General features: G+C 29.8%; 1 protein-coding gene across 2 annotated transcripts; it reads right to left on the bottom strand.

Annotated features, from left to right (window-relative positions):
- Nucleotides 1-1,855: 1,855 nt before the first annotated feature.
- LOC129938871 (transcriptional regulator ovo-like) lies at nucleotides 1,856-25,965 on the bottom strand. Of its 2 annotated transcripts, XM_056046687.1 has the most exons (4): nucleotides 25,540-25,965; nucleotides 14,184-14,981; nucleotides 7,070-7,192; nucleotides 1,856-6,589 (listed from the first exon to the last, which is right to left on the bottom strand). In XM_056046687.1, exons 2-4 carry the CDS (start codon nucleotides 14,947-14,949, stop codon nucleotides 5,364-5,366), a joined length of 2,115 nt encoding a protein of 704 aa, XP_055902662.1. In that variant the 5' UTR covers nucleotides 14,950-14,981; nucleotides 25,540-25,965; the 3' UTR covers nucleotides 1,856-5,363. The 2 variants fall into 2 exon arrangements, with proteins under 2 accessions (XP_055902662.1, XP_055902661.1); XM_056046686.1 differs by having other exon boundaries at nucleotides 1,856-7,192.
- Between the last annotated feature and the right edge of the window lie 1,381 nt (nucleotides 25,966-27,346).

Here is a 27,346-nt window from a genome sequence, read left to right on the forward strand (position 1 = left end):
TTTTGTATGATGTATTTTCAAATGTTTGTATTTTGTTTAACAGAAAGAAGATAATTTATTTTTAATATATTTTTCCTATATAAAGTTTTTCATGTTTTTAATATGAGTTTGTAAGGCCCTCTCTTTTTTTTTTTAAATTCAAGTCATCATGTTGATGAATGTCGTTTGAAACGTTTTTCTTCAATACCGAATTAACAAACATTTATTGTTCGTCATGTTATATATTTGAACTCATATAAATCTATGTTCTACATTTTTCTTGTGTAAATCAATTGAAGTGTTTTTATAGTTCTTTATAGCTCAAGAAATGTGTGTTATCTTAAACAAAATCAATCCTTATCCAAATTTTAGAGCTTTTTGGAAATATTTAAATTTTAATATTTATAAATATTAGTTTTTAAACAAATGATATGTTAATTAGAATAAATAGTCACTTTTTTTTCTCAATACAAAAAAAAATTAAGTAATTGTAAGTTAAACTTTATTGATAGCTTTTGAATTAAAAAAAAAGAACTTTAGGAATAATGTGGTATTAAGGTACTTTGGATTCAATAAATGTATACTTAAGGTGTTTTGTTTTGTGTGTTAATTTTAAATGTTCACACTCAACTGATTCCCTATACTCCAATAACTTTAAAACTTGCTTTGAAGACCCCTTGTATTAATAATCAAGCAACAGAAAAATATAAATTTGTTATTGAGCGTCTATAATAATCAGCTTTTTCAAAAGACAATTATACCTGATCCTGATCCTTGCAATCAAGTGAAAATATCATATAGACTATCAAAATTATATTTAGCAGATCTGAGATCTAAAACCTCCTATTGATGAAACTTTTCAAAGAATACCATACTCAGGACAGTTGCACATTCGATGTTCAATATTTGATTCGTCTATGTATGTATATTAGGAATCAGAAAATCCCTTATGAAGCAGATGTATTTGGAAGTATTGACTCCTTCGCTTAATAGCAATAACGCAACCATTGTTTCTATATCATTTTACAGCGCCACCTATATACTCTCTATATAGTTGTGGCTTTTGATTTAAGCTTAAAAAAACGAAAGTCTTTCTTTCTCACCTCTTTACTTAAAATTTCAAAGCTATTCGTTCTAAGATTTAGTTAAATGTTAAAAACCTATTTTATTTTATCCGAGATAACTTTGAAATTGACAAATAGACTTTATTGAAAATTGGGAAGCTGTCTTTCATATATTTCTTGATCAATTGAAAGTTCAAAAAATTATACACAGCTTTACTTTATTCAGGGGCATTAATTAAAATAAGTGCTTTTTGTTCTTTATTTCAACAGTATACGTATAGCTGCTGTCGAGGCTTGGAGCCTTATTTCAAGTGTCAATAATCAATTTGAATCATTGAATTTACCGAAAGATTGCAATCAGCTGTCATTTGACCTTAAAAAGACTGCAAATAATGTGTTCTTAAATTATTTGACTGCAATTGAAATCATTTGAAACTCCATGCATGCTTTGCATTCAATTGAAGTCTTTGCATTCACTTGAAGTCATTCTTTTGAAAAAGACTTTGCATTCTTTTGAATTATTTACATTCTATCAAAGTCTTTGCATATTCTTTGAAGGTAAATGTTCACTTTAACTATTTTCATTCTTAAGGGAAATTTCACTACAGTTTTGAAACTTAAATCTCCTGGTGTCAAACATCGACAGTGTCTAACACCGAATTTTGTATATGAGGTGTAAATGCCACTTGCAAATATTTTGTGTAGTGAAATTTTCACTAAAGAATGTAAAGATTTCAAGGGAATACAAAAACTTTAAAAGAATGCGAAAAGGTTAAAAGAATGCAAAGTGAAGGAATGGAAAAGAATGCAAAGAGTTTAAGTGAATTCGAGGAATGCATAAGTATCAAAAGATTGCAATCAATTTATTGCATTCAAATAATTGGAGATAAAATGATTGCAGTTTTTTTTAAGGTCAAATGATTAGTGATTGCTAAATTTTAAGTTACAATCTTAAGGTAAAATAAATTAATGCAATCTCAATTCAAGAAATGAGTTCAAATGATTGCATTCATAAAAAAAAAACATTATTTTAATAGCCTTTTAATTTTTAATTGTATGAATCATTCGCAATACAGAAAACTTTGATCATTTGGTGTGTTAAAATACAAAAATTTGATATTTGTTACCTATCAATTATTGACAATTGACTCTTGCAATAAGACGGTTGTTCTTTGTGAAGTAAAGATTAAATGGTATGTTTTAGTCTTATTGCATGGATTTGAAATCCCATGACTTGTTATAGAAAGAAATCACTTTTTAAATAATGTTGGTTGCAATGTTGGTATACCTGTTTTAAACTCTAAAATTTTGCCAAAAAGACGTGTGTTTTTGTTTAATATGCTTCTGTGTCTAAATCCAAAATATTGTGTTTCATGTTTAAAGTAAATTCGAAAATCATTTCTTACAAAATAAAACTAAAATAAAACGAACCCAACAAAAGAGAAACTGAGGAAAAAACCATGGATGCAAATACGAAAATAAAACAAAATCATTTTAGAGTTATTATTAAAAATAAATATTTATTTTCATTGTTTGTTTTATTTTGTGTTTTTTTTTATTTTATTATTTATTTTTTCTTTTCTTCTATGTCTTGTCTTTCTATTCTCTAAGTATCAGTTGAAGTGTAGTTTATTAATAGCTGTATAATTTGTAGGTCTGCAATTTAAATTCAAAATATTAATGTTAAATTAAATTTTTCTTATTTTTTTTTGTTTTTTTTTATAAATAATTTATTGAAACAAAAATGTAACATTTTTCATTAAGTTTATTTTGTTTGTTTGTTTTATACTTATAATTTCAACAATGATTTTATAAATCAAATAAGGAAGTTTTGCTTGCATTTATTATTTTGTTCTATTTTTTTTTTATGCTTGTCATTTAAAAAAAATTACTTGTCTAGTGTTAATTTGTTTTTAATATTTTATTTTGTTTTATATTTTTAATTTTGTTTAAGTTAATAAATATGATTGAATCATATCAAAAAAACCCTATCCTAGTATACGATAATAAAGTTAAATAATATTAATAGCTTAACATAATGTAAAAAAATCGTTATTAATTTAATTTAATGAAAATTAGTAAACAAAAAAAATTATGAAAGCTGATTCAATAATATTACATACAAAAAATAAACAGATAAAATACATAATTTATTATTTTTTTAAATTATTAATTTATTAATTATAATTATAAAAAATTTAAAGTTATTTTATTTACAAAATAATTACACATGAGATCACAGTATTAGAGATATAAGTTTCATTTTGTTTTTTGTTTAAATTTGAATTTATTTTGTTTTGTTATGTTTTTTTTTTTAAATATTAAATTGAATAAAAAGAAAAGAAAAAAAATTAATATAAATTTATTTCTTTAAGAAATACAATTATTTCATAATTTACAAAGCTTAATTTTGCTTGTTTTTGTTAATTAGGTTGTTTACTTAGTAATTTTTAGTTTTATTTTTGTTTATAGTCGACATGTATAGGTATAAGCACATTTTTCTTGATTTAATTTTCTATTTGACATATTTTTTTATTTTGATTAGTAAAGTATACGTTTAAATTTTAAAATGTTTTTTTATTGTATGTTTTGATATCTAGGTAAAAATGTCTTAAATATTTTTGTATTCTTTTTTTAACTTACTTAAAGAATTTTTTAATTTCTTACAACCATATTTTTGTTTTGTATTTTTGTTTTTAGTTGTTATTTATCGATTGATTCATATTTGCTACATCGATTATTCATTTCATTTTGCATGATTTTTATTTTGCGATTGCAGGAGCAAAGCTTATAAGATGTACATAGGTATTGTATTTTGTATTGTTTAACTTTTAGATTTTGTTGAATATTTGTTATTATTTTTAAGGGCTTAAATTTTTGTAATTTGATTGACTAACAATGATTGTTGGATATTGAGGGAATATAACATTAAATATATTAGAATTATGAACCTGATGGAATAATTTCTTCATTAAATTTTATTTATTTTTTATTTTATGGCAATTGATTTAGTTTCTTTTTGTCGTTTGGCATTATTTCGTATTTTTACCATACCTTAAATGTGTGAGAATTTCTTAAGTTTTTTTGTTCAAGATCAATTTTAATAAATATATGAGCTCATTGCAATTTGTTGGTTTTATGACCAATCGCCCATCAGCAAGTAAAATTAAAAACAAAAACTAATAGCAAGACAAGAAATTCAAACGCTCAATCATTTATCAGCTTGAGGCTAAAAGTTGTTCTTACAACTTCTTAAACAAAGACCCACGCTGGCTGGCTGGCGCTGGTCACTTTTTTTCTTCTATTTTTTTTTTACTATTTTTATAGGTACCTGGTGACACTTTTGAAAAACTAATCAATGTCTGCGATCAAGAAATAAAAAATAGAGATATATAAAATATAAATTACTTTATGCGTAATGGGTTTTTGAGAGTTCATTGAAGGTCTTCTACTTAAAGTGATCATTAAAAATTGTTGTAGACATATCTTTATGAATTTACGATTGCAAAACCATTTCAAAGGAAGTTGTATAATGTTTTTTCATCTCGAGTACTTATAAAGTTTTTACTTTTTTTGCGAACGGTCTTTGAATATATTGAAGATTGTAGAAGAAAATTATTTGAGGAGCACATCCTTAACAAGCTAAGCTTGTATAACTTTCTCAAATCATCGTAAAAATTATAATATATGCTTTTGAAACTGAGTGTGAAAATCACGGATACTAAAAACATGGTTTTGGAAATGATTCAAGAACAAGGGATCTACCAAATTATATTAAATCTTTTAGTAGCAACTCTTCTGAGACTGTGTTCGAAAATTATACGTCTTCATTTTCGATCTTGAACATTGTATCTTATTTCAAAAATTCTCTCACATTTTACTTTCTTTTGTTTGTTGAATATTTCAAACTTATTGTGTTAAAAGTAATATAAGCAAATCCCGATTATTGTTACTATTGTTGCTATTATTATAATTGTTATTTCGAGCTATAATTGTAAATGGTATGCTTGTTATACCAGATAAACTGTCAACATCTGATGTTGAAGTTCCAACAGAAACTGTTGATACAGGTGCTTTTGGTGCAGTTCCTGTGGATGCATCTTTGCAACTTATGTCATCTGCTGCGATCGCTTGACTTTTGTTGGCCATAACGTTATCGTCGTCGGCCTTATCAGAGTTATTATTATCATTGTCGTTGTTGTTGTTATTGTTGTTTACGCCGTCGTCGTCAATGTCAATATCTGCATTATCGAAATCTTTCCACGTAGCTTCGATGGGAAAATTTACAAAAGAATCAATCGACGATAGACTTTCCTCGACCTACAAACTTGTTGCACTTGTTGTCACAATAGAAAGATCACCGGAATGCAACATGTGGTGGGCGTGTTGTTGTTGTTGCTGCTGCTGCTGCTGCTGTTGGTGGTGGTGTTGTGCTGCCGCCGCTGCTGCTGCTGCTGCGGCTTGTTGGTGTTGTTGTTGCTGTTGGCTGAGTTTGCTCTCTTTTTTTATGCGTTGCTTGAGGTGGACTTTAGCGTGACGTTTCTTTTCATCGGAACGAGCGAATTTCCGTCCACAAATGTCGCAGGAGAAGGGCTTCTCGCCGGTGTGCGTTCGAATATGTGTTGTAAGGTGATCTGAGCGGCTGAAGGATCGCATACAGATGCGACACTGGAACGGTTTTTGGCCAGTGTGGATGCGAATATGGCGGGTGAGTTCGTCGGAGCGTGAAAATCGACGATCGCAGTTCTCGACGGGGCATGCGTAGGGGCGTTCATGAACTGGGGTTTTGCTTGGGCGGTTTGGGTATTTTCGGGGCTTTACTGGCACGAGTTTGAGTGGCAATGTACTCTGTTGGTAGACCTGGGAGAGGATTTCATGACCTTTGCTGGTAGATGGACTGTATTCGGCTAACTGAACAACCGAATAGCCTGATTGCGAGCCCGTCGGAGTTTGCATATGGTGGTCGCTGTAAGCCTCTTGTTTTGGTATCAGTCCTGAGGTGGAAGACGCGGACGATGAAGGCCCGGGAACCACTAGCGACTGCTGCGGGCTACCGTACTCAGTAGAAGAGTCCAACCACTGATATTTGGAAGTTGTCAACTGCTGACGGGCATACTGGTTGAGATCTTGACTTGACTGGCTAGGTTGCAGATCTATGCTCGACACACATCCACTGCTGTAGCTGGGAGGCGGTTGTTTCAAAATTATACTGGAGCAGTCCATGTTCAAACCAAGCAGTTCGACATGTTGAGGATTACGTTCATCGCTGTATGCGGAGTGCATGTGATGTGCTGATGGTGATGGACTGCTGGCAGATGTTTGTGGAGCGTAGTGAGCTTGGGCATTGGTATTTTGGGGACCGGGGCCAAGGAGACCGAACATCGGCGGTTGAAAGAGCGTCTTGTCGGGACTTGGGAGACCCCAGCTGCTGCCTAGGCCAGCCGATGGTGGTGACATCTGGCTAGGTAATACACTCAGCTGTGGTGAGTTCAACTGCGATGCTGATGCTGCTGCTGCAGCTGATAGTCCACCCATTGATGGGTTACCTGTAGTGGTGAAAATGCCACGATATGATATTTTACCACTACTTTGGTGTTGTTGTTGTTGCTGTTGGTGGTGAGAATGTTGTTGTTGTTGTTGAAGGTGTGAGTGGTGTTGTTGTTGATGGTGTTGATGTTGTTGTTGTTGTTGGTGGTGTTGTGTGTTGTGATGTTGTTGTTGTTGTTGTTGTAGATGTTGTTGATGTAACTGACTCTGGTGGTGTATTTGGTTTTGTTGTTGTTGTTGTTGGTGTTGATTCATATGTTGACTGTTATTGTGTTGTTGTATGTTATGACGATGGTGTGGTGAACTATTGCCATGTTGGCCATGCCGATGGTGAGAATGGGGGTTTGTGTTATTATTGCTATTACTGGCACTTATTGAATTATTATTGTGTGTATTGCTATTATTGCCTAATGTTGTTGTTGATGTTGTGGTTTGACTATTTGTAAGATGTGTTGGATACATTGTACAACTATTATTACTTGTTTCTTCCTTAACTATCAGTGTGGGTGGGGTGCTGCGTTCCTCCTTCAGTGGACTACACAACACCGGACTGGGTACGGCGGTCTGGGGCTCAAGTGAGAGATCCTCAGATGCAATTGAACCTAAAAATATACAAACAAATAAAATTAATAAATAAAACAAAATTTTAAATGCATATAAAATATCTATTGTTATAAAATGCTCTATAAATGCACTTCACATCCAATACAAAAAACTATGACTAATGAATGGCATTAACCGTCATATTAAAATGTCAAGGATAAACAAATGCAAATTCCTTATCAATATGACACTGTGCCATATCGAATTATTGTCATAACAACAGTCATTCGCAATAACACATGAAAAGACCAAATTGAAAAAAAAAATATATAAAGAGTCTTCACTGGCATGATTTTTCTAAAGAATCACAACAGAAGTCATCATGATGCTACCTACCGGATAGCTTCGATATATTATAGTAGTGGCAAGTTATTCAGAAAACCCCTGGGGAGTCCACCATCAAATCACAACACAGCCTGAGGATTCCAGTCTCAGCTGTGGCGAACAAAAAAATTGCAAGCCAAGACTAATTACTTAACATTACCAGACACTGCATGTGAAGTGACGCTGCGCTGCGCTGCTGGTTGACGGTAAATATTGCTTCTTTTTAGCAGTCTCGGGCCTCAAGAAAGACATTCTTCTCCAAAAACGAAGCAATACGATGCGACACTGTATATATTTGTATTCAAAACACATTGGCGTTAAATCAAAACTTGCAATCTTTGAAGGGTATCGCGCGAGCGTATATACCGTATAGCATCATCAATACGAAGGCTCACAAAAACAGTGGCAAACAAATTAATTGTAGAATGCTTCTACATAAAACGTTTCAAAAAAAAAACAAAGCATCATAAGTAAAATTCAGATTTTTTGTTTTGTTTTGTTTTTCTTATTGCGGGCATTTTTATCTCAAGTTTTGTTATCATTCTCAAGAATTATTTCAAGGCGAGATGCATAGGTAGCAAAATTTATTTTAAAAGAAGATTTCAATTTATTTAATTGTTAAACATTTCGTACAAATAAGCTGCAGATCTTGTCTTTCATAAAGAAGCTACAAAATAATATTAGTTTTTGTAAACATTCAACCAATGGCGAACTGCTTGAAGTTGTTTTGATAGATAAAATAACGGTGTTTCATTTTGTATTTAACATTACCGAACAAAATATATATCATTTTGAAAGAAATAAAAATGAATAAATAGATTTGCACGATTCTATTCCACACTATAATGTTGTTTAAGCTCAAAGATAATAATGTTTATTTTGTACAATTTGGAGAAACGAGCTATGACATTGATAAGAATTTGCGAGCACAGAATGGGCTCTGCTTAGGTATTTAGTTAAGTTTTAAAGTATATTTTTTTTAGATATTATATCTGAAGCTAACATTATAAGTTTAATTAGTGTTTAATAATGATCAGTAGCGTCCTTGAATCACGATTCTGTTCTACATATCGATTTGGGATTTTAATGAATGAGAATCAACAAGAACAAACACTAAATTCACTATCTGATTCTATTGAGAAAACAGATTTGAAAGTTAAGTTCGTTTAACCTAATTAAACAAAATTATTAAATTAATAATAAAAATATATGTATGTTTTGTGCAGTCGATATGCATACATATATCAATGACGACAGGATTAGAAATCTTATACTCACGTGCTTTTGATTGTAAAAGTGCATTTAAGCATTTAATAGATTTAAAGTAATTTTAAACAAGAGCAAATTACCACTTCCTGATGGCTCTAGAATCCGTTTTTTTGTCTGAAGAAGTTTTGCTATCCTAAAATCCTGCTTTGAAAATATTTTCAACTAAAGTAATAAATCCTTGAAATAATATTCTCAAAATTTGAAAAAAAAATCCTACGCATTTTACCGCTCAGCCAAGAAATTAAATAACACAACACTAAGACAAAAAGAACTCATATACTATATATACGGCTATGATGAATGATCTTTTCTCCCTATTTAAGCCAATAAAATATCCCCTTTTACAATCACAATGCATACAATAGAATAAAGTCAAATGCAAATGATATATGTATGATGTAAGTTATGCTATTAAAATTCAAAAAAATACAAAAGAGTCAACTAGTCAAATTATAAATGTACTTTACAATTGACATGATAAACTATCATTTAATGACCATATTTGGCAATCAAAATGCCACAATAACTCAAATGACTATATATGTTACGTTTTGTGCAACTTTAAATATGTATCTATAACCAAGTCGCCAAGAAGAACTAATAAAACAAATGAAAATAAGTTTTTCCTTGCAATAAACAATATAATGGAATGGAATGTTTACAAGGACTCTTAAGAGTCCAGACAAAAGTCATAAATAACCAAATCCAAGACAATCGAATCGAGAGAAACGCAAACAGGCAATTAAGTGTCTTGATGCGTTGATAGGCCTGCAAATTGTCATATTATAAAACATATAAAATTACATATTTTTTAAATTTGACTTCGCATGCATATATTATGTCCAATAACCAATAAAATCAACGTCTTTTCAAAAAATAACAAGCAAAGAAAAAATAAGCCCACTGTGCCACAAGATAGCTTCTAATTCTACATAAAAGATTGTTTTTTTTTGTCAAAGAAAAAATCATATGAATCTCACTTTTTATTTCATCAAAAACTGAATTTATATTTCAGATGGTTATCGAGGTGAATATTGGAATTTATTGCTACTTTTGTGTTCACCATTTGATAGTGTGTTGCTTTGTTTTGAGGGTTGTTGCTTGTTGGTTGTAGAATCTGTTTGATTAGCTTGAATTTGATTTCTTTTGTTTTGAATTCAAAAATAATATTGTACTCCATTTCGAATACTATAACATTCACAATACATTTTGAGGTTAGAACTTTTTTTTATTGCTTTCGAATAATATAGGCAACAATATTTGGACATAGCCCTCTACACTAACATTCGTACCTATATAATATATTCCAAGAGACGATTAGAAGTTCGATATTCATTCTGTTAAGAGGTTTAAAGATTTATTGTGTCTTTTGGTATATTTTATGGAGAGCCCGCTGTTCTCTTGTTAGGTGTCAGATGCTTTCTGGATTTTTTTGTTGTTGGTTTTGTTTTTGGGACAATTTACTACACCTGTGATAGGTTCGACTCCTGTTGTGCAAATGACTATAGCATATAAATAGGTGTATATTTTATTAACTTGGTGGTAAAAATTAATTTGAATACTATTTTTTTTTTAAAGTGGTTATAGGTTTGTTTATTTGACATTTCTTGTGTTCAATCACCGCGACCGTCACAAATGTTTGTCGGAAGAAAGGAAACTTGATTTTTCTTACTTCAAATGCAAAATGATTTCTTTTCTTTTTGTAGTTTTGAAAGAGACTGTTTTGCGAGTGATTTATTTGTATGGGACATTTAAGATACAGATTATAATTTTGTAAAAGAAAATAATTTGTTGTTGTATGTTAAAATACTTAATTTACTAAATAAGATTTTAAATTGTGCTTCTTTATGCATACAATTATCATATGTTATTTAAATTTCTATTTCATTCATAAATTTGTTAAAGGAACTGGATGTGTTAAAGCTTTTAAAAGATTTCAAAAAATTTAAATTAAAAACAAAATATGTATGTGTTTGGACTATGACCTTTTTTTTGATATTTAATTGTATTTAAAATAGTTGCAAAAAATTTAGATCATGTATAAGATAACGAAAATCATGTTTTGACAATTTTATTGCTTTTCTGTTTTCTTAATTAAGTTAAGAGGTATGAATAAGATATTAGTTTAGCTGAACATGAATAGAGATTTTTGTTGGTAAAATTTTAGTTAATAAAAAAGAAGCTGTCACGAAAGAAAAGATATTCAAAATGTTATCATATAATTTGAGATTTATAATTTTCGAGTTTTCATTCAAACCTTTTAATGATCCACCTTGTGCTTTAGATAAAAGGACGAGAACCATTTGGTTTCTTTATTACGCTTTCTTATAGAAATGTGAACAAAAATGAAAATGAAAAAATATGGGTCTTATTACAATTTTGAAGATGTAGCCGTCACAACTGTCTGTCCGCACTGCTGATTGTGCGTATCTATTCACAAATTATGTGCTAATCAACTAAATGACAAGTTTGTATAGTAAAATGCTTTGATTTATAAAATAAAAAATAAATTGGTTAAAAAAATTAAAGATTTTAATGTTTCAATGTGTAAACCATTAAATTTTATAAAGCAGTTTCTTTTCTGCAGATAATTTATGTATTTAATATTTATTTTTTCAAATGGATGTTAAAAAAAAAAACATCAGGCAATAATTTTAAACCAAAACAACAGCTTTTTTTGTTTTATACCATGATCATTTTTCCAAGACTATAAAGTAAAATGCAAATTCAACTTTCTACCATAATGTATCTTATAAAAGTCTACATATTCCCGGTGGGTCTATAAATTTGTCCCGTGTCATGTTTTTTAGTACAATAAAAATCCCAAATAAGATCATATTGTATCTTTTAATGATCATGCGCTCTAAAAATTTAGTAGGTAGGTTAGACAAACAAAAACTGTCAGAGATATAAATAATTAACAAAAACTTCTCAATTCTGTTTTCTAGTGTAAAATATGAATTCACACATATATAGGGATTAGAGGAAGAGTTAAAAAGATCTGCATTTGAAATCAGTTTCCTAACATCATGTTACTACAATGTGTAATGACAAAGTTTTTTAATAAAAAAAGAAAACATCTAAACATGACAACAACGTTATAGGGATTTGATTGCAATGTTTTGATTGTGTATAATTGGAGTATTTTATGGGCGATTACCTTCAATAAACACAAAACTCCCTGAATAGAAAGAAACAAAAAGAGGTAAAGTTGTGGATTTTGGGAATCAAAGACGACGCATATTTAAATTATAATGTGGTATACCTATTTTAAACAAAGGCATGTCTTATATGATTGTTTAGATAGAATTTTAACATCTTAATCACGTGGAGATTTTGAAGAAGTATATTGTTTTTGAAATCTTAATTAGCTATCTATACTTTTATATCGACCGTATAATAGAAGAAATTCAGAGAGTATCTTTTCGGAAAAAAAAATGATTTAATAATATATTTGTATCTGCTTCATCAATAAGATCAATTTTAACGATTTCTTATCATTTAGATAAAATCTGAGAATCTTAAAAAAAATATTTCATTAAAATGATAAAAATATACGAGCGATCGAAAACGTGCGTTGTTTTGGTATATGTATCTATGCAAAGCTTATATGTGTTTAGCTTGGATTTCTGTGATTAATGACTAATTAAATGAAATAAATATGTTGAGAATTTGATCTTTTAATTGCATTTAATTATAGTGATATATTGAGGTTCACATACAATGTATTTGGTAAGTTTAAATATGTATTTTTAATGTGGATAAAGATACACATGACATTTATAATTCAATTGATGAGATGATCCTCGCTTCTGGGTATATCAGCAGAGCAACAATATCTACAATATAACAATGCGTATCTCAATCTAACTAAATACCATATGTATATCAAAGAATATGTTGAATTTTTTTGTTTCAGTTTTGTTCATTTTCCTTTTTCCGTTCTAGATGCGATAAAGATCAAATCTTGTTTATAAGACAACACATATAAATACTAAATGAAAAGATTGTTAGTGCAAGAGCTTTAATTTAATTAACTTTTTTTTCCGGAGCACGCTGTGAATTTATTTTGTATGATGGTACGTTATTTCTCAATTGGAAAATTGAAAACAAAAATAAAAGAAATGGCAATTAAGAATTCTAGAGGCTATAAGCGTGAATTAAGTTATACGACACGACAAATTGTCGTCGATGTTATTTTGAATGGATCTTTCCTAGAACAAATATTATTATGTCTTGTTATTGCATTTCCCTAAAGTGGTTTCACTTTATTATAGGTAGGTATGGAGGGCATTGAAAATATCACAATTGTTTAGGAATTGTTTGTAGATAAAACGCACTTTGAAATATATTTTTTAAAGGGCTTTAAATACCTTTAGGACGATTAACTTGCTGGAAAATTTAAATTTAAACACTTCTGGATTTGGTTTCAACTCGAAATATTTCAAAAGGCAACAACTAGATTGAAAAACCCAAGTTTGCTCTACTTAACGTCTACTATTTGAGCCGCTGAGAAAATCTAATGTTGATTAACGTTAACAGTTTAAAATCAAAAGTGAATGAAATCAAAATTGCAAGTTAAAAATACAAATCTTCAAGTTAAGTTCAACTTTGAGTGAACGAAATTGCCCTTATTATGACTGAGACATAGTGTGGGCATTCAGAAAAGAAGGAGGGGTTGGAGAGGAGATGTCGGTGTACATTTCTTGCAACGGATTAGAAAACTCAAATATCGTGCAGAATTTTTGGCGAGTGATGTTGGTGATGAACATTCCCAGATTTGCAGTTTCATTGAAGCAAGTGCTACTCATAGATATTGGCAAAGGGAGTATAGGTATATCTCGCTTTATCGGTACAACACAGCATTGGGTTTTCGAAGAAATAAATTCAACTCGGTTTCTTATGCTTTACTAATGGTTTAGTGCGATTCTCGGATTGTTTTTATTTTGCGAAGTAGAACCCGTGGCATGATGTCTGTTTTAGGTCTTGGGTTCAATCCCTGCCTGTGCCACCTTAATATAAAAAATTAATTTTCTCTGGTACTGCCTCTTGCGAGGAATTGATAAATCGTTCAAGAGTAATTCTCGTCATGAAAAAGTGCTTTCTCTAAAAAATTGTATGTCCCTTAACAACAGTACTCGCACACAGGAATGGTTGAGAGTTGTAAGTCACTAGGTCCTGATTCACAACGGACTGTTGCGCCACCCAATATATTAAGAAACTTGAAATTTATTTATAATAGGTTTGAGAATCGTTCAAAAGATCAAAAAAAAAATCTTTAAAATTACTCAAAAGGAAAATGCATCCTATTTATCCTTGACGGAATAATATGTTCAAAATTCAATTCAATGGTTTAAAAAAACTTATGAAAAATATTAACAACAAAAATTAACTCACCTGTAATTGGAGGTGGTTCAACAACAGTCGATGGCCCAAAGAACGACGGGATATCACTAGATGTCGTTACGGGCGTATTCAAATCCCCAGTCTGTGCGTCGTCACAATCCGGACCGGGATGAAGCTGCTGATGAGAGTGCGTTTGCTGCTGTTGAGTGTGCGTATGCTGATGATGGTGATGTTTATTAGCTTCAGAACCAGAACTGGTGTTCAATAAACTCAAATGTGAAGCTGAGCTTCTACCCGAACCACTGCTGTTTGGGCCACTAGATGATGTACTGATGGTTGTTGTCTGTGCTGATGCAGCACCAGTACTGCTAATAATGCCCGATGACAACGGTGTTGAACTATCGGTGATGCGTGTATTTTGACTGCTGACGTTTTGCACACTACCACTACTTTGAGATGATGATTGGTGATGTTGTTGTTGATGATGGTGATGATGATGGCTATGGTGATGAGAACTACTACTGCTATTAGTTTGGTTTTCTTGTTGTTGCTGTGACGATGATGATGACGACGATGATAAACTATAATGGAGCAATGTTTGAGCACCCAAGCCACTGCCAAAACCCGACGGATTCGAGAGATAAGAAGCAGCTGAAGATACCGAAACGGGTGCTGTTGATGGACTGGTCTGGGCAGTAGTCTTAAATAAGCATGTATCAAAGCTTAAAACATTAAAATGAGCTGCCGCTGCGGACTCAGTAAGCAGGAATGCGTGATGCGATGGCGCCACAAGGGTTTCAAGCCCTTCCATGATCATGGCCGCTGATGGGGTTCCAGGGGCTACGCCGCCTTGAAATATATAAAAAAATGAAAATTAGTTATTTTAAAATATGTTCTTGAAAAATAGAGCTAGTAAAAAAAATACTACTAAGTAAATATAATATCTGACCTAGATTAATTATACTTTCGCCTTACCAATGTCAATTTAGGTTGGAACAGAAATAGACATTGCTTATAACTAAAGTATTTCCAAATATATATAGACTTGTTAATAGTTTGTATTATCTTCTTTTTTGTGTCTTATTACTAAGCCAAGCTTTCTCTCAAACAATTGACATGATCGATTGTATCTTAAGCTTAACCTACTCTACAACATCTAGTCTTAAATTTTAAAACGCAATACAAAAAATATTTAATGATGTTAGAAGAATGACAAATCCACATAAACTTACGCACACTACACACTCGTCGTACCAAACGCAATTGAGATAAAGTAGATATTAATAAAGTTTTTTTATATATCGATAGATACCTAAAGTACATAAGTTTGATGATGTGTTATTTCGACTTGCGATTGATCTCAAAATACCTATTTTAACACATCTGTCAGAGGTGAGACTTCTTGGCATCACCCAACTTAAAAAAAAAACAAAAAACACCATCACTTCCTCCCGCAGTCTTCTTTCAATATGCCTCCATCAAATTTGTATCTAAACTGAATGTATAAAGTATCTATGAGTATATGTTTAAGTGAAATTCAATTAAGATACTTAACAAACGGGTAGCGCGGGAGTTGTGGTTATTGAGAACAATAAAATTGATGTCAGCTTTAGCTGAACAATCTAACTGAAGATCATTGAAATAGTAATAAAATGAGTGAGGTTGAAGGAATGGCATTCGGGGGTTATGAGGCTTTATGTTTTGATTTTCTTAACAAAGATTAATATATGTAATTTCATTATGTACACAAATATTGTTCTAAAATTTAAATGAAAATGTTTTAAATGATTAGAATTGGTATTTCACTTAGCACAGAATTGTTCAGTTCACAAAAAACATACAAAAGTATCTGAAAGGAAAAATAGCTAAAAATCCAGGTGTAATGTGAAAATGTATTTAATGTAGTTTTCATGCTGCGAAAACCTCTCAACGCAAGTCTTGACTGGGGCTTGAAAAGAATCCATGCCTATGTACCATTAATATTAATCATTATTATGGTACATTCAGAAAACCATTTTTAATATTTTGCAAGCAGCTGTTTAGGTCGTACACACAAATATGGGTACCTATCATAATTTTCTTTAAAAAAATATATATAATATGAATATGACTCAAAAGTCATTAATCAAAATTATTTTGGGGAAAATAAACCCTGAGCAGATACAAAATTTATGAAAACTGGATGCAGTGTTAGTTTCTTTTTATTTTATATATTGTTTCCGTTATGAAGTTTTTCAATTTGTTTTTTTTTTTTATATAAACGACCATTTTGAAAACTCAAGACTTATATAAACTCATAAATACGAACTCAAATAGTTATCCAATAAAAATGAATTTGTTTTCATATACCTGACTTATGTAGTTCTGTTTAAATACCTATCGTCGAATACTTAAACCTATGCAGCTGCTATTTGTCATAATTTTTGAAAAAGCCATCTGACTTTAAAATATTAAAATCATTAATCAAAGTCTATAGCAGAAATTTGGAAGGATTTAATACATGTTCTTTTCAATTTTCACATTTTGTCTAAACTATTAGGTAAATATTTTTACAATGAAACATAAAGAACCGAGTTGTTACCTAATAATTCAAAAATTTACTAATGTTTCAAAAATGGAACTGTAGATTCTTACTTTCGACGTGAGGATATGGTTGAATTTATGAATAAAAGATTCCTGAATAATGCAAATTATTAGTTAATTTTTTCAAAGAGTCAAAATGTTGAATTGAATAATTTATTTTAACAAAGCTGCAGGAGTTGACGGCATTGCTCTTCAATTTTTCAAAACATCAGGCGATAAGTTAATTACGACAACTCATCTGCTAAATAAAGTCGACAGAAAGCATGAGTGGAAACTGAATATAGTTTGCCCAATATTCAACGAAGGAGAACCTTCGAATTACGCCAACTAATTTCTGGCAGTATTATTTGAATGTCTGAATCCGTTCGTTCCTTAAGTAAGCTAGTTAAATTTTTAATTCAATAGTAAAAACCAACTCATTGTTGGAATTGAGGCTTAAGGCTGTCTTTGAGTAATTTCTTTTGTACAAAATGACAGCAGCTGTCATTGAATTTTTGGTGACATTTAATGATTTAATTTCTAAAATGTTGGAAGGGATCTTTGCGTATCGTTTTATTGTCAAATTCAAATCTTTAAATAACATAAGAAATCACAAAAAATGTTAACGAATACTTTTTGTATACAGAAATTGCAAATAATATAAAATATTATAGTAAAGTTCTAGAGGAAACTTGAATTGATTGAGTCTTAAGTTAACTCATTTCAACATCATCCATACACCTCGATTATATGATTTTTATAAAAACAAAACCAGCGTGTGCCACACTCAATAAAAATCACACATTTCAATAAAATTTTAAAGTTCTTAAGCACGATTGCTAATTTTTTTAAACCGCCTTCCATTAAAATAAATTTAAAAAAAAACTCATAAATTCTCCAGATACTTAACTTTTGTTCTTCTCTCGCTATAAACTTGTGCATATACGAAATTATACTTATAGCCTCATGCCATCATCCACTCTACTAACCCAACTTGACATTGGTTAATTGTCATTTTTATGACATTTAATTTGATAAAAAGTGATCTTGTTTGTATTTATTTAAGAAAAATAAAAATCGACAACGAACGTTGGAGCTCGAGATGCTCACAGACAAAGCTTATGTCGCTTATGTGTGAAATATGGGTTAGTGGAATATAATTTAATTTTTGTGTGTATGTTTTGTTCTTCACATACAATTTTATTGATCATTATTATTTAATTTTCTTATTCAATTAAAAAATAAAAAATAAACTTAACGTTGTGTCAATTGAACTATCACAAGTTGTTTGTAAATGTTTTCTTTAATTTTTAATTGATTTTTATTTATGCTGGGCAAAAATTCTTAACCAACCCTCTGGAAAAATAAAAATTAATTAAAAAGCGATTGTGTCATTGTAAAATGTTCTCTATAATTGATTGATAAATAATAATGAATTAAAAAAGTGACCACCATACTCGTGTATATAGCTTGACAGATGGCTTAGACACAACAATGTTGCACAAAATGATCAAACACATGTCATTTCGTTGTTCAACTTAGAAGTTGACAAAGTGAAGTGTGTGACACGTGACGTAACTCGCTTATAGTCAACGCAACGGAAAAAAAATGAAATAAAATAAAATACAATTGAATTAAAAAGATGAGGCCAGATACTGGTTCCCTCAGTATATAATCTAATCAAATGCAATTCTTTATACTTATATTGTGTCATGTGATATTTTCCAACATTTCACGTTAAAAGTAATAAAAAACTAAGGTGGTAACTTTTAACACTATGTGACACTAGATAATCGTCATATCGTTCTTAGTTTATAGATATTGTTTTAAGTTGGTAACATTCTTTCTTAGCTACAGTGAATTTGTCAGCTGTCAAGTGATTTTAAGGATTTTTCAATAGAGACAGGTTGATTTTGACAGCTCGTAGTGGCCATTTTGTTTATTTTACTTAAAATATTAAAATATCAGTTACTATAACGACCAATCCTCCTGGAAAGTTACAGCATCGACGAACATGTCCAATTGATAAAACTTTATTATCAAAATATACAGGTGTCCTCAAGTAGCAATAATGTGAGCGTTGCGCCCTTCGTATGAATTAAATGGTCGTACTTCCAAGTCGACTATTCAACGTTTGTCATGCAAATTCAAAATCAGCCAACACTCGCTCGTGCGTCAACAAAACGCAAGATCCGCCGAAAAGATCGGTTCTGTTCGTGAAAGTGAGCAGTTATAAGTTGATCCCAATTTTGGTCGAGAAGTCATCTTTAGCGGTGAGGCCTATTTTTTAATGAATGGGAGCGTGAATAAAGTGAGCATTTTGGGCTGAAAGCGTCATTTTCTTTTTAAAAATCACCGTCTACGGCGATCACTATAGATCGACGGTCATTATCTTTTTGTGGCCTGAATAAGATGATATACACAAATAATTAAAATAAAACTAGATTGATATCTCACATAGAACTTGTTTTATTCGATTTTGAAATCATCCCGTCTTTAATAGTAAACCCTTTATATTTTGGTAAAATGTTCTTTTTTTCTACAATGCATTGACAGCTGACAATATTTTAAAAACTTGGTTGTCAAATATCAACATCTATCAACTGACATAGAGTGTTTCAGATCAGAAAGGATGCTAGCTTGGTCTTATACGTGAAAGATAAAATATGCATTTAAAATGCATTTGAGTAGGAACTATTATATTATGTGACACTCCCACAAAAACAAATTAAAATAAAAATAAAAAAAGAAGAAGAAATTAAAACAAAATGCACTTAACATATAAAGATATATCGATCTTTTATTATATTTTTTATATATATTTATTTGATGGAATGTGACTGGTTTATCTGGAAATTCTTTTATTACCATGACACCTATTGCCAATATATGAACATAGTTGTTGTTTTAATTTTTATTTTTTATTTGAAAATCATTTATTAGAATTAAAAGATAAAATTTGCTAAGAAATCTTATAAGCAAAAATAAATATATCAGTATCAGAGATATCAAAAAAAAAAAAATTGATCTAAAAAATGGAAAGTATATGTGTGTTCAAAATATATGCAGATGGATTCTCGATTATAAATTTATGGTAATTTCTTATAAGATCTAAATTTATATTTAGTATCAATTTTAATATTTTAGTTCTGAGTCATGTGATACTTGTTTATGAGATCTATTTTGTATTGGAGACACTAACTGACTGGTTTTGGATGATAATGATGTAATTATAAGATACATTTGCCTTCATCTCAGGGAAATTGATGATAACGATTAGAAATAAGTTCCATTCAACCATCACACCCTTTAAAATGAATGAATGAATGAAATGCTAATGAAATGAACTCCAAAGAAGATGAGACATCACCGTTGTAGACAACTATTGCAAGATTTAAAAAAAGAAATGGTTGTTCTAATGTGGGAGCTCTTATAGACTTTTCACCTCACGCCAACGCCATATAATCCATAATCAACTAGAGCTTTTCGAATGAAAGAAAAACTAGACAAAATTAATTCAAATCAATAATACCCTTTATATGTAGTGTGTAGATATGTAATGGCTACAAATAAGTTACAGATGATCATCAAAAACCCTAAAGGTCGCATTGAAACGGTCATTGTAGCATAAAAAAGACAAATTTTATGATCAATTAGTTAATTATTATCCAAAAAAATATAGAAAGTGACAGATTAGTTACTATAATAAAAAAAACTATATAACCAATCAAATCAAAAAAACCCAAAAGATTATCTTTAATATTTGAAATTTATAATTTGTGATGTCCTCAAATTTCTAGCATCAGCTACTGTGTTTAGGTTTTATATTTTCGATTGAAGATACAAACCTTCTATAGAAAAAGAAAATCAAATAAAAATCCAATTTTATATATATTTTTTTTTCATTGTATCTAAAAAGTGAGGAGAATATGATTTTCGAGTAAAGATTAAAATTTGATAGTGAAAATGATGATCAAAGGTGTGTTTCACTCTGTTATAACACAAGACACCATCAACATCATCGCATCACAGAGCTAGGCAAAGAAAATCTATAAAGTGATCAGATGATGATCATAAAATGGACACACCTGTTGCAGTAAATTTTTGTTTCAAAAGCAGTATTATAAAATAGAAAGATAAAATTATTTGCACTAGTGCATGAAATTCATAAATTAATTTGGCGCATAATAAAAATTTCTTCACCATGAATAAAATAAAAATAAAAATATCTTAATACAACTTTCTATACATGCAATTTATAGTATATTATGATCACACAAAGTGCAGAGATGTGGTGTGTATGATGCGTTTATGTAGATACTTTGTCACTGTCTGTTACAGATGATATGCAATTATGCATAAATCATGTAGAATTAGTTTTGTAAATTGTATCATTAACATGAATACGAAATTAATCCAAACAGCACTTATATCTCTATTAATAAAATTTTGAAAAAATCTCACTGATATACAAAAATGTACATAGGAACAGAATAGATATAGATACAGATGCAGTTGTGTATCTTAACATGATCGGTGCGGGTGGCTTTGCACTGGGAGACACAACAGAAGTTGGTAGGTACCTTCTTCTTATAGACGTTTTCAATTAACTCTTGTAAACAATAAGCGGTCAGAAATAAAAGATTTAAATTTTAAAGTAGGTAATGCGGTGTTGGTTATAGTATTGTTTTGTATATCTATTATTTCTTGTTTTTTGTTGACTTATAGGTCGTATGAGAAAAAAGATACTTTTGAAAAACTTTCTGCAGAAGTCAATAGATATTTACCTATCTAAACAATAGGTAGTGACACTCATTTTGAGAGGAACATGTTCTCGTATTATTATCTGCTTAAGTAATTAGTAGAAATAAGAAGGTACACATTAGGAAGCTATCTACAAAAAAAAACCTGCATATGAAAGCAGTTTTATAAGAAACAAACTATGTATCTATCCTTAAAAAATTTAAATTACTTTTGTTTTTATTTGAACAATACATACATTGAGTATTCTGGAAAACTGTTTCAACGATTGTAATTAGACTTAAAATTAACTTTCTATTTCTTCTTACTGTTGATTAGCAACCATAAAATGATGTATTCAGTTTGGCACTTTAAGCTCATAAGAACTAACTTCCATAAACTAAGAAGGTTTTTTTTGTCCACTGGTCTGCAAAGCCCGTGGTCAAAATTGTTTCAAAATCTTGATGAATTATATCAAATAAACCTAAAAAGTTTTGATTTACAATGGCAAGATCATTAATTTGGGTCATGCAATCTATTAGTCAGTTTAACTGTATTACTTAAGAATAAAATGAAAATCTTTTTCTCATCCAATGATCTGCAAAGTCAGTGACCAGAAATGATTTAAAACTTCGTTAAATTATATTAAATTAAGTTCAAAAGTTTTGATTTCCAATGACAAGATCACTAGTTTGCGACTACAGACAGAGAAACATTTAATTTATTTGAATTGCTTCTGTTTTTGGAAAATTGTTTCTTAAAATTTAAGAAAGAAATTTAAACTTTTTTTTGAACATTGATTCGCAATGTCAGTGGTTAAAAATGTTTCAAATTTGTTAAATTATATGAAATTAATCAACGACAAGATCAATAATTTGAGGCCTCAGACACATAAATACTTCATTTATTTTTATTTTGCTTGGAAAACTATATTTCTTTTAATTTAAAGTAGAATTCATTTTTTCACACTGATCTGCAAAGTCAATGAATTATATCAAATTAATCTGATTCATTTTTTTAGTGGCGAGTTGACAAATTTGTTACAAAAAACAAAGAAATACTGAATTTATTTAGTTGTTGTTTTGTTTGGAATTTTTGTATTAGAACTTTCTTTGAACATTGATTTGTAAAATCTCTGACCAAAAATGTTTTAAGATTTCGATAAATTATATCAAATAAATCTGATACATTTTGATTGCTTATGACAAGATCACTTATTTTCCACGACATCCAAAATAAAACTTAAAGCCACTTAAAGGTTCATTACGTGGCCAAACGGTTTCAATTTTATGATATTATTTACGAAAAAAATGTAAACCTTTTCTTTTGTTAACTGATCTGCAAGGTCAGTGTTCAAAAATGTTTCAAAACTTCGATGAATTAAGTGAAGTGAATGTAAGAAATTCCGCTTTACAATAACAAGATCACTTATTTGAAACAAATATTTATATATTTTTCAACTTATCAAATATGCTTTCTGTGAAATAAAGATATTTTTCTTGGTCCTTCTTACTAATAGTAACTTATAAGCTATAAATATTCATTGTTCTTTATTCATTTTAAGTCAATATTTATACATAAGATAAAATGTAGAGATCACAAAACCTAATCAAAATTGAGTGGCGATCGCATCTAAGTTAGTAAAAAATCTCTAATCTGCAACTATGCCATAAATTAAACATTTTATTATTTGTACTTTAATATTTGTCCAAAAAAATATTTGAACTTAAATTTATTTAAATTTTTTTTTAATATTTCTAAAATGTAAATTTATAATACTTTAGTTTGACTTTCTTCAAAATTTTAAGAAAGAATGTGACATTTTTTGGCAAACATTTTTTAACCACACCTTATTTTTGCAGAACAGTCCAGACATATATACATAACATACCTTACCTACTTAAAAACTTATTATTCAAATTATGTTTATATACTCGTGTATACTTATTATATCTATTTTTTATTTACCTTTTTGATACATTTAACAAAATCAATTCATAAATTGCTTAAAGCTATTATAAACCACCCACAATATATTTGATTAAAGGTATGTGTGGCTGTGTCTGTACACATATGTATATTTAATACAACAGGACAAAGCAAGTCAAACTTCAAATCTTCACTTTGGGGCATTTATATAAACGAATCAATCTTGAAAATACTTGTATATTTTTATGGGTTATTATAAAAAAAGACGTTGCAAATAATTATCATTAAATTTATTTTCTGTCAAAAAACGTGAAAATAAAATTTAAAAATCAAAAGCAAAAAATTATAAAATAGAAACAGTACACTTGGACAGCTTAGGCATCATGCGGCTGCATCAACATATTATTCAAAAAAGATTCCATTACCAATGAAAACTTTACGCACAAGTCGTTATGATCTTGAATTAACTGTTATTACATTAAGATAACAAATTTAAAGGTGCTAAATCAGAAGACCTAATTTTGCTCACTTCTTCGAGACGAAGCAGACTCAGGAAAGTTTCTTTTTTCTTAAGTTTTGGGAATTGTGCTGTAAAATGTTCACCATTTGTGTTGTCATTTCAACAGTTTAAAAGGGTTTATAATTAAGTTTTTTAATTATGGAGTCAAAATGATGACAGCTGCCCAAAAAGCGAGCTACTGAAACATCCTATGTTGAATTTAAGGACTAACTTTGACGTTAGGCATAAAGGTCTTAAGTCAGAAATTGATGAAAAAGACTTATATAAATAAATAAGTTGATATCAAACCAAACATGATTTCTCTGACTTGTTGCCTAAAGACTAAATTAGTAACCTGTAGAAGGCAATTGTGATATATTAAAGTCTTGAGTAAAAAGCTTCAAACACGAATGGAATTGTTAAACTAAATCGAATATGAAATTTGTTGACTCGGGAACTTTTTACCTAACGTACAAATTATTTTTGCGACATACAATTAGTTAAGTATCAATAACTCTAACAAGCTAGATGTTGGAGCTTAAATGTAAAATGAATAAAGTTAAAAATTTATTAAACTAATATAGACCAGACCAGACAAAAGTAAGTAAGCCTATAGCTTTCTTAAATCAATGGACTATCTAATATTGAAACAATTTTTCAAATCGAACTATTAGTTTCTGAGATAAGTGCGTTCAAACAAACAAACAAACAACAAAACAAACTATACAGCTTTTAAATATTAGTACAGATGAAAAGTCAATTGGAAAAATCAAATAATGTTTTTTTTTTTTTTAAATAAATCTTTTTAATTTGTTTGTATTCAAAGAACCAATTTAAATAAAAACAACATCACTGTCGCTTGTAAAATTTGTTACTCTAAAGATAACAAAGATATCCTAGTTTAAGAAGTAATAAACTTTAAAAGAGAAAAACTATCGAATGGTTAGCATTCAAGTAAAAAAAAAAATTGCAATCAAAATATGTAAGACATGGGTACGTATTTTTCTAAAATTGTAACAACATTTTAGGACTTTAGAAAGAGTTCAAAAGAAAGCACTTCAAATTAAAATTGTATTCAACTGACAGTTATTTCTAAAAAGTTATCTGACAATTTTCATCACACAATCTTACACATATGTACCTATTAAAAACGCAATTTTCTATCTTTTTATCGACTTGTTGCTGCAAATAAAGTATATCTAAATCCTACATAGAAAAAGATATAATTCTCAGAAAACCTGTCAATTGAAATTTCAGATTTTTCACAACAAAAATGTTTGTCGTCGGTATAAAGTATACCTAAACAATATTTAATGAAAGTAACAAACCACTTTTATAGAAAGTGCATAAGATAAAACCCACATTAAGATTTTCCATAAGATATCAAAGCTCGTAAAGTTTTCCTCAAACGTCATCAACGAGAAGAAAAAAAAAAAACAACAAAAATATATCGAGGTATTTCCACAACACGATAAAATAAAAAAATAATATGAAAACACTATGTAGACACAATACCTACAAAAATGAAAATCTTATCTAAAAATAACTCCATTAACCACCATCGCACACATATCGTAGGTATAGTTTTATTTCCACCCGCATCCATGGCGTAGATATAAATGTATCTTTTATTGTATGGAAAATAAAATTAAATTTGTTTACAAAAATAAAACCTACCTGGATATAAATGGCACGTTGAGATACGGAAGAATTCAACAAATGAACATAGAAAACCACCTTGCGGCGGTTTTTCACAATTACTAAAAACTTTGTGTTGTTTTGCAAAATAAATTCACTTTTGTTTTTTCAAAAAACTCCTTCTTCTCGATTGAAAAACACTCAATATGGCACTTTGGAAGAATTTAGGTTTATTTTTGTTAAATTATTTTTGAGAAGTTTTACATTAAAATCTTTTATTTTTTTTGTTCACAAAATTTTATATTTAAACTTTAAATTTGAGTTATGGGTGTTGTAGATATCGATTGTATCTTTTTTATGTATTTTTCCAAAACAAAATTCTTGTAAGAAATCCTTGAATGGATTCCTGGATGGACGCGTGTGCAAGGAGGGTATAACGACTTTCTTTTGATGAATGAACCATTTAAACTTAATTAAATTAAATTAATTATAGTGGTATACCGATTGTGTATGTCTTTAAATATACATATGTCTTACACTCGCACAAAAAGCACAAAAGTTAAGAATTTTTAAAGATTCTAATTTCTATTATTTGGCAATGCACTTTTTAAAGATAAATCTGTTTTGTTTTTAGATACAAAATCCTTTCTTTTTTTATTCGGGTGGATTTTTGAAACTTTATAGGTAGCGTGTTTATGAGTTTGCAACAGATATATGTAGGTAGTTATAGTAGGTAATATTAATTTTTTTCACAACACACAAGAGTATCCGTAAGATACTATTTTTATCCTCTGTCACTAAAATATTCTTTTTTTTTGTTTAATTTGTTGTCGAATTTAATCTCACTCAGTTTCTGTTTGACACAATTTTTGTAAATTTTTTTTATGTTGTTGTTGTTTTTCGTTAAATGACATAAAAGCTCGGTTATAGATAGATAGGTTGATTTTCTTATGGGAAAAATTTGTATCTATATTTTGTGTGTTTTTTGTTTTTTTCTTTTGCTATTTAGAAGAGAACCAACCGGCGCGATTATTCGAATACAACTGAAGCACGAGATGAGCATACAATTGGTTTTTATGAATGAAAAGCTGGGTGTTATTTTTATTCAGATACATTCTTATACGTATAATGAATACATAGAGAGCCTCACTAACACACCGATCAATAGGTGCGTCAGAAAAAAGATACACAAGGGAATAATATATACATTTGTATCTATGGTACATGAGTGTCATGCATATAGTAGATAGTTGCTCACTGTTGTGCTGTTAGGTTTTCGTTTCGGCATAAAAATGAATGAAAACCACTTGTGCCACCAAACCATAGATAGGTTAGGTTAGGTACCTACAAAGTGAGGTAAAATACATTCAGAGAAGAGAGAGCATGAAAACCCATATTACTTGGAATGAGCTGAGCACATCACAGGTAGTAGGAGCAAGACTACTAAGCCACACAGCCAGCGGGGAATCGATATGGGTATGAAAATGATGGCTTCACCAATTAGACTGCCCGAAACCTCCTAGGCTTGCAGCCATTTTCGAGTATCTGATGGATGTAGGGGCTGGCGCAAGCGCATTTAAACCAATCAAATTGTTGTTTTCCCCTCTTAATATATGAAAAGGGGGAATGATTTTCGAAATTGTAGTTGTGACGTAGGGATCTTCGAAAATCCATATACATGCATACTCGCAGATACTTTTGTATCTTTTTTATGTTGTTTGTGTAGTGGTAAAGGTTTTTGTTTGTTTTTGTTGCCGGCTTTTATTTGTGTGTGTATTTATAAGTTGTTTTTTTTTTTTGTTTAATTTTTCTTAAAGCCTGTTTAGTTCCTCAACCAGAGTATTTT

This window comes from Eupeodes corollae, chromosome 1 (assembly GCF_945859685.1).
Source record: "Eupeodes corollae chromosome 1, idEupCoro1.1, whole genome shotgun sequence".
Taxonomy (NCBI): Eukaryota; Metazoa; Arthropoda; class Insecta; order Diptera; family Syrphidae; genus Eupeodes; species Eupeodes corollae.

Bases quoted from the DNA above. Each gene is read 5' to 3' on its own strand.
- LOC129938871 (XM_056046686.1), bottom strand. From the start codon at position 14,949: ATGATCATGGAAGGGCTTGAAACCCTTGTGGCGCCATCGCATCACGCA. The intron at 7,193-14,183 runs GTGAGTTAATTT...GTATATTTTTAG, and splicing joins TGAACCACCTCCAATTACAG to GTTCAATTGCATCTGAGGAT.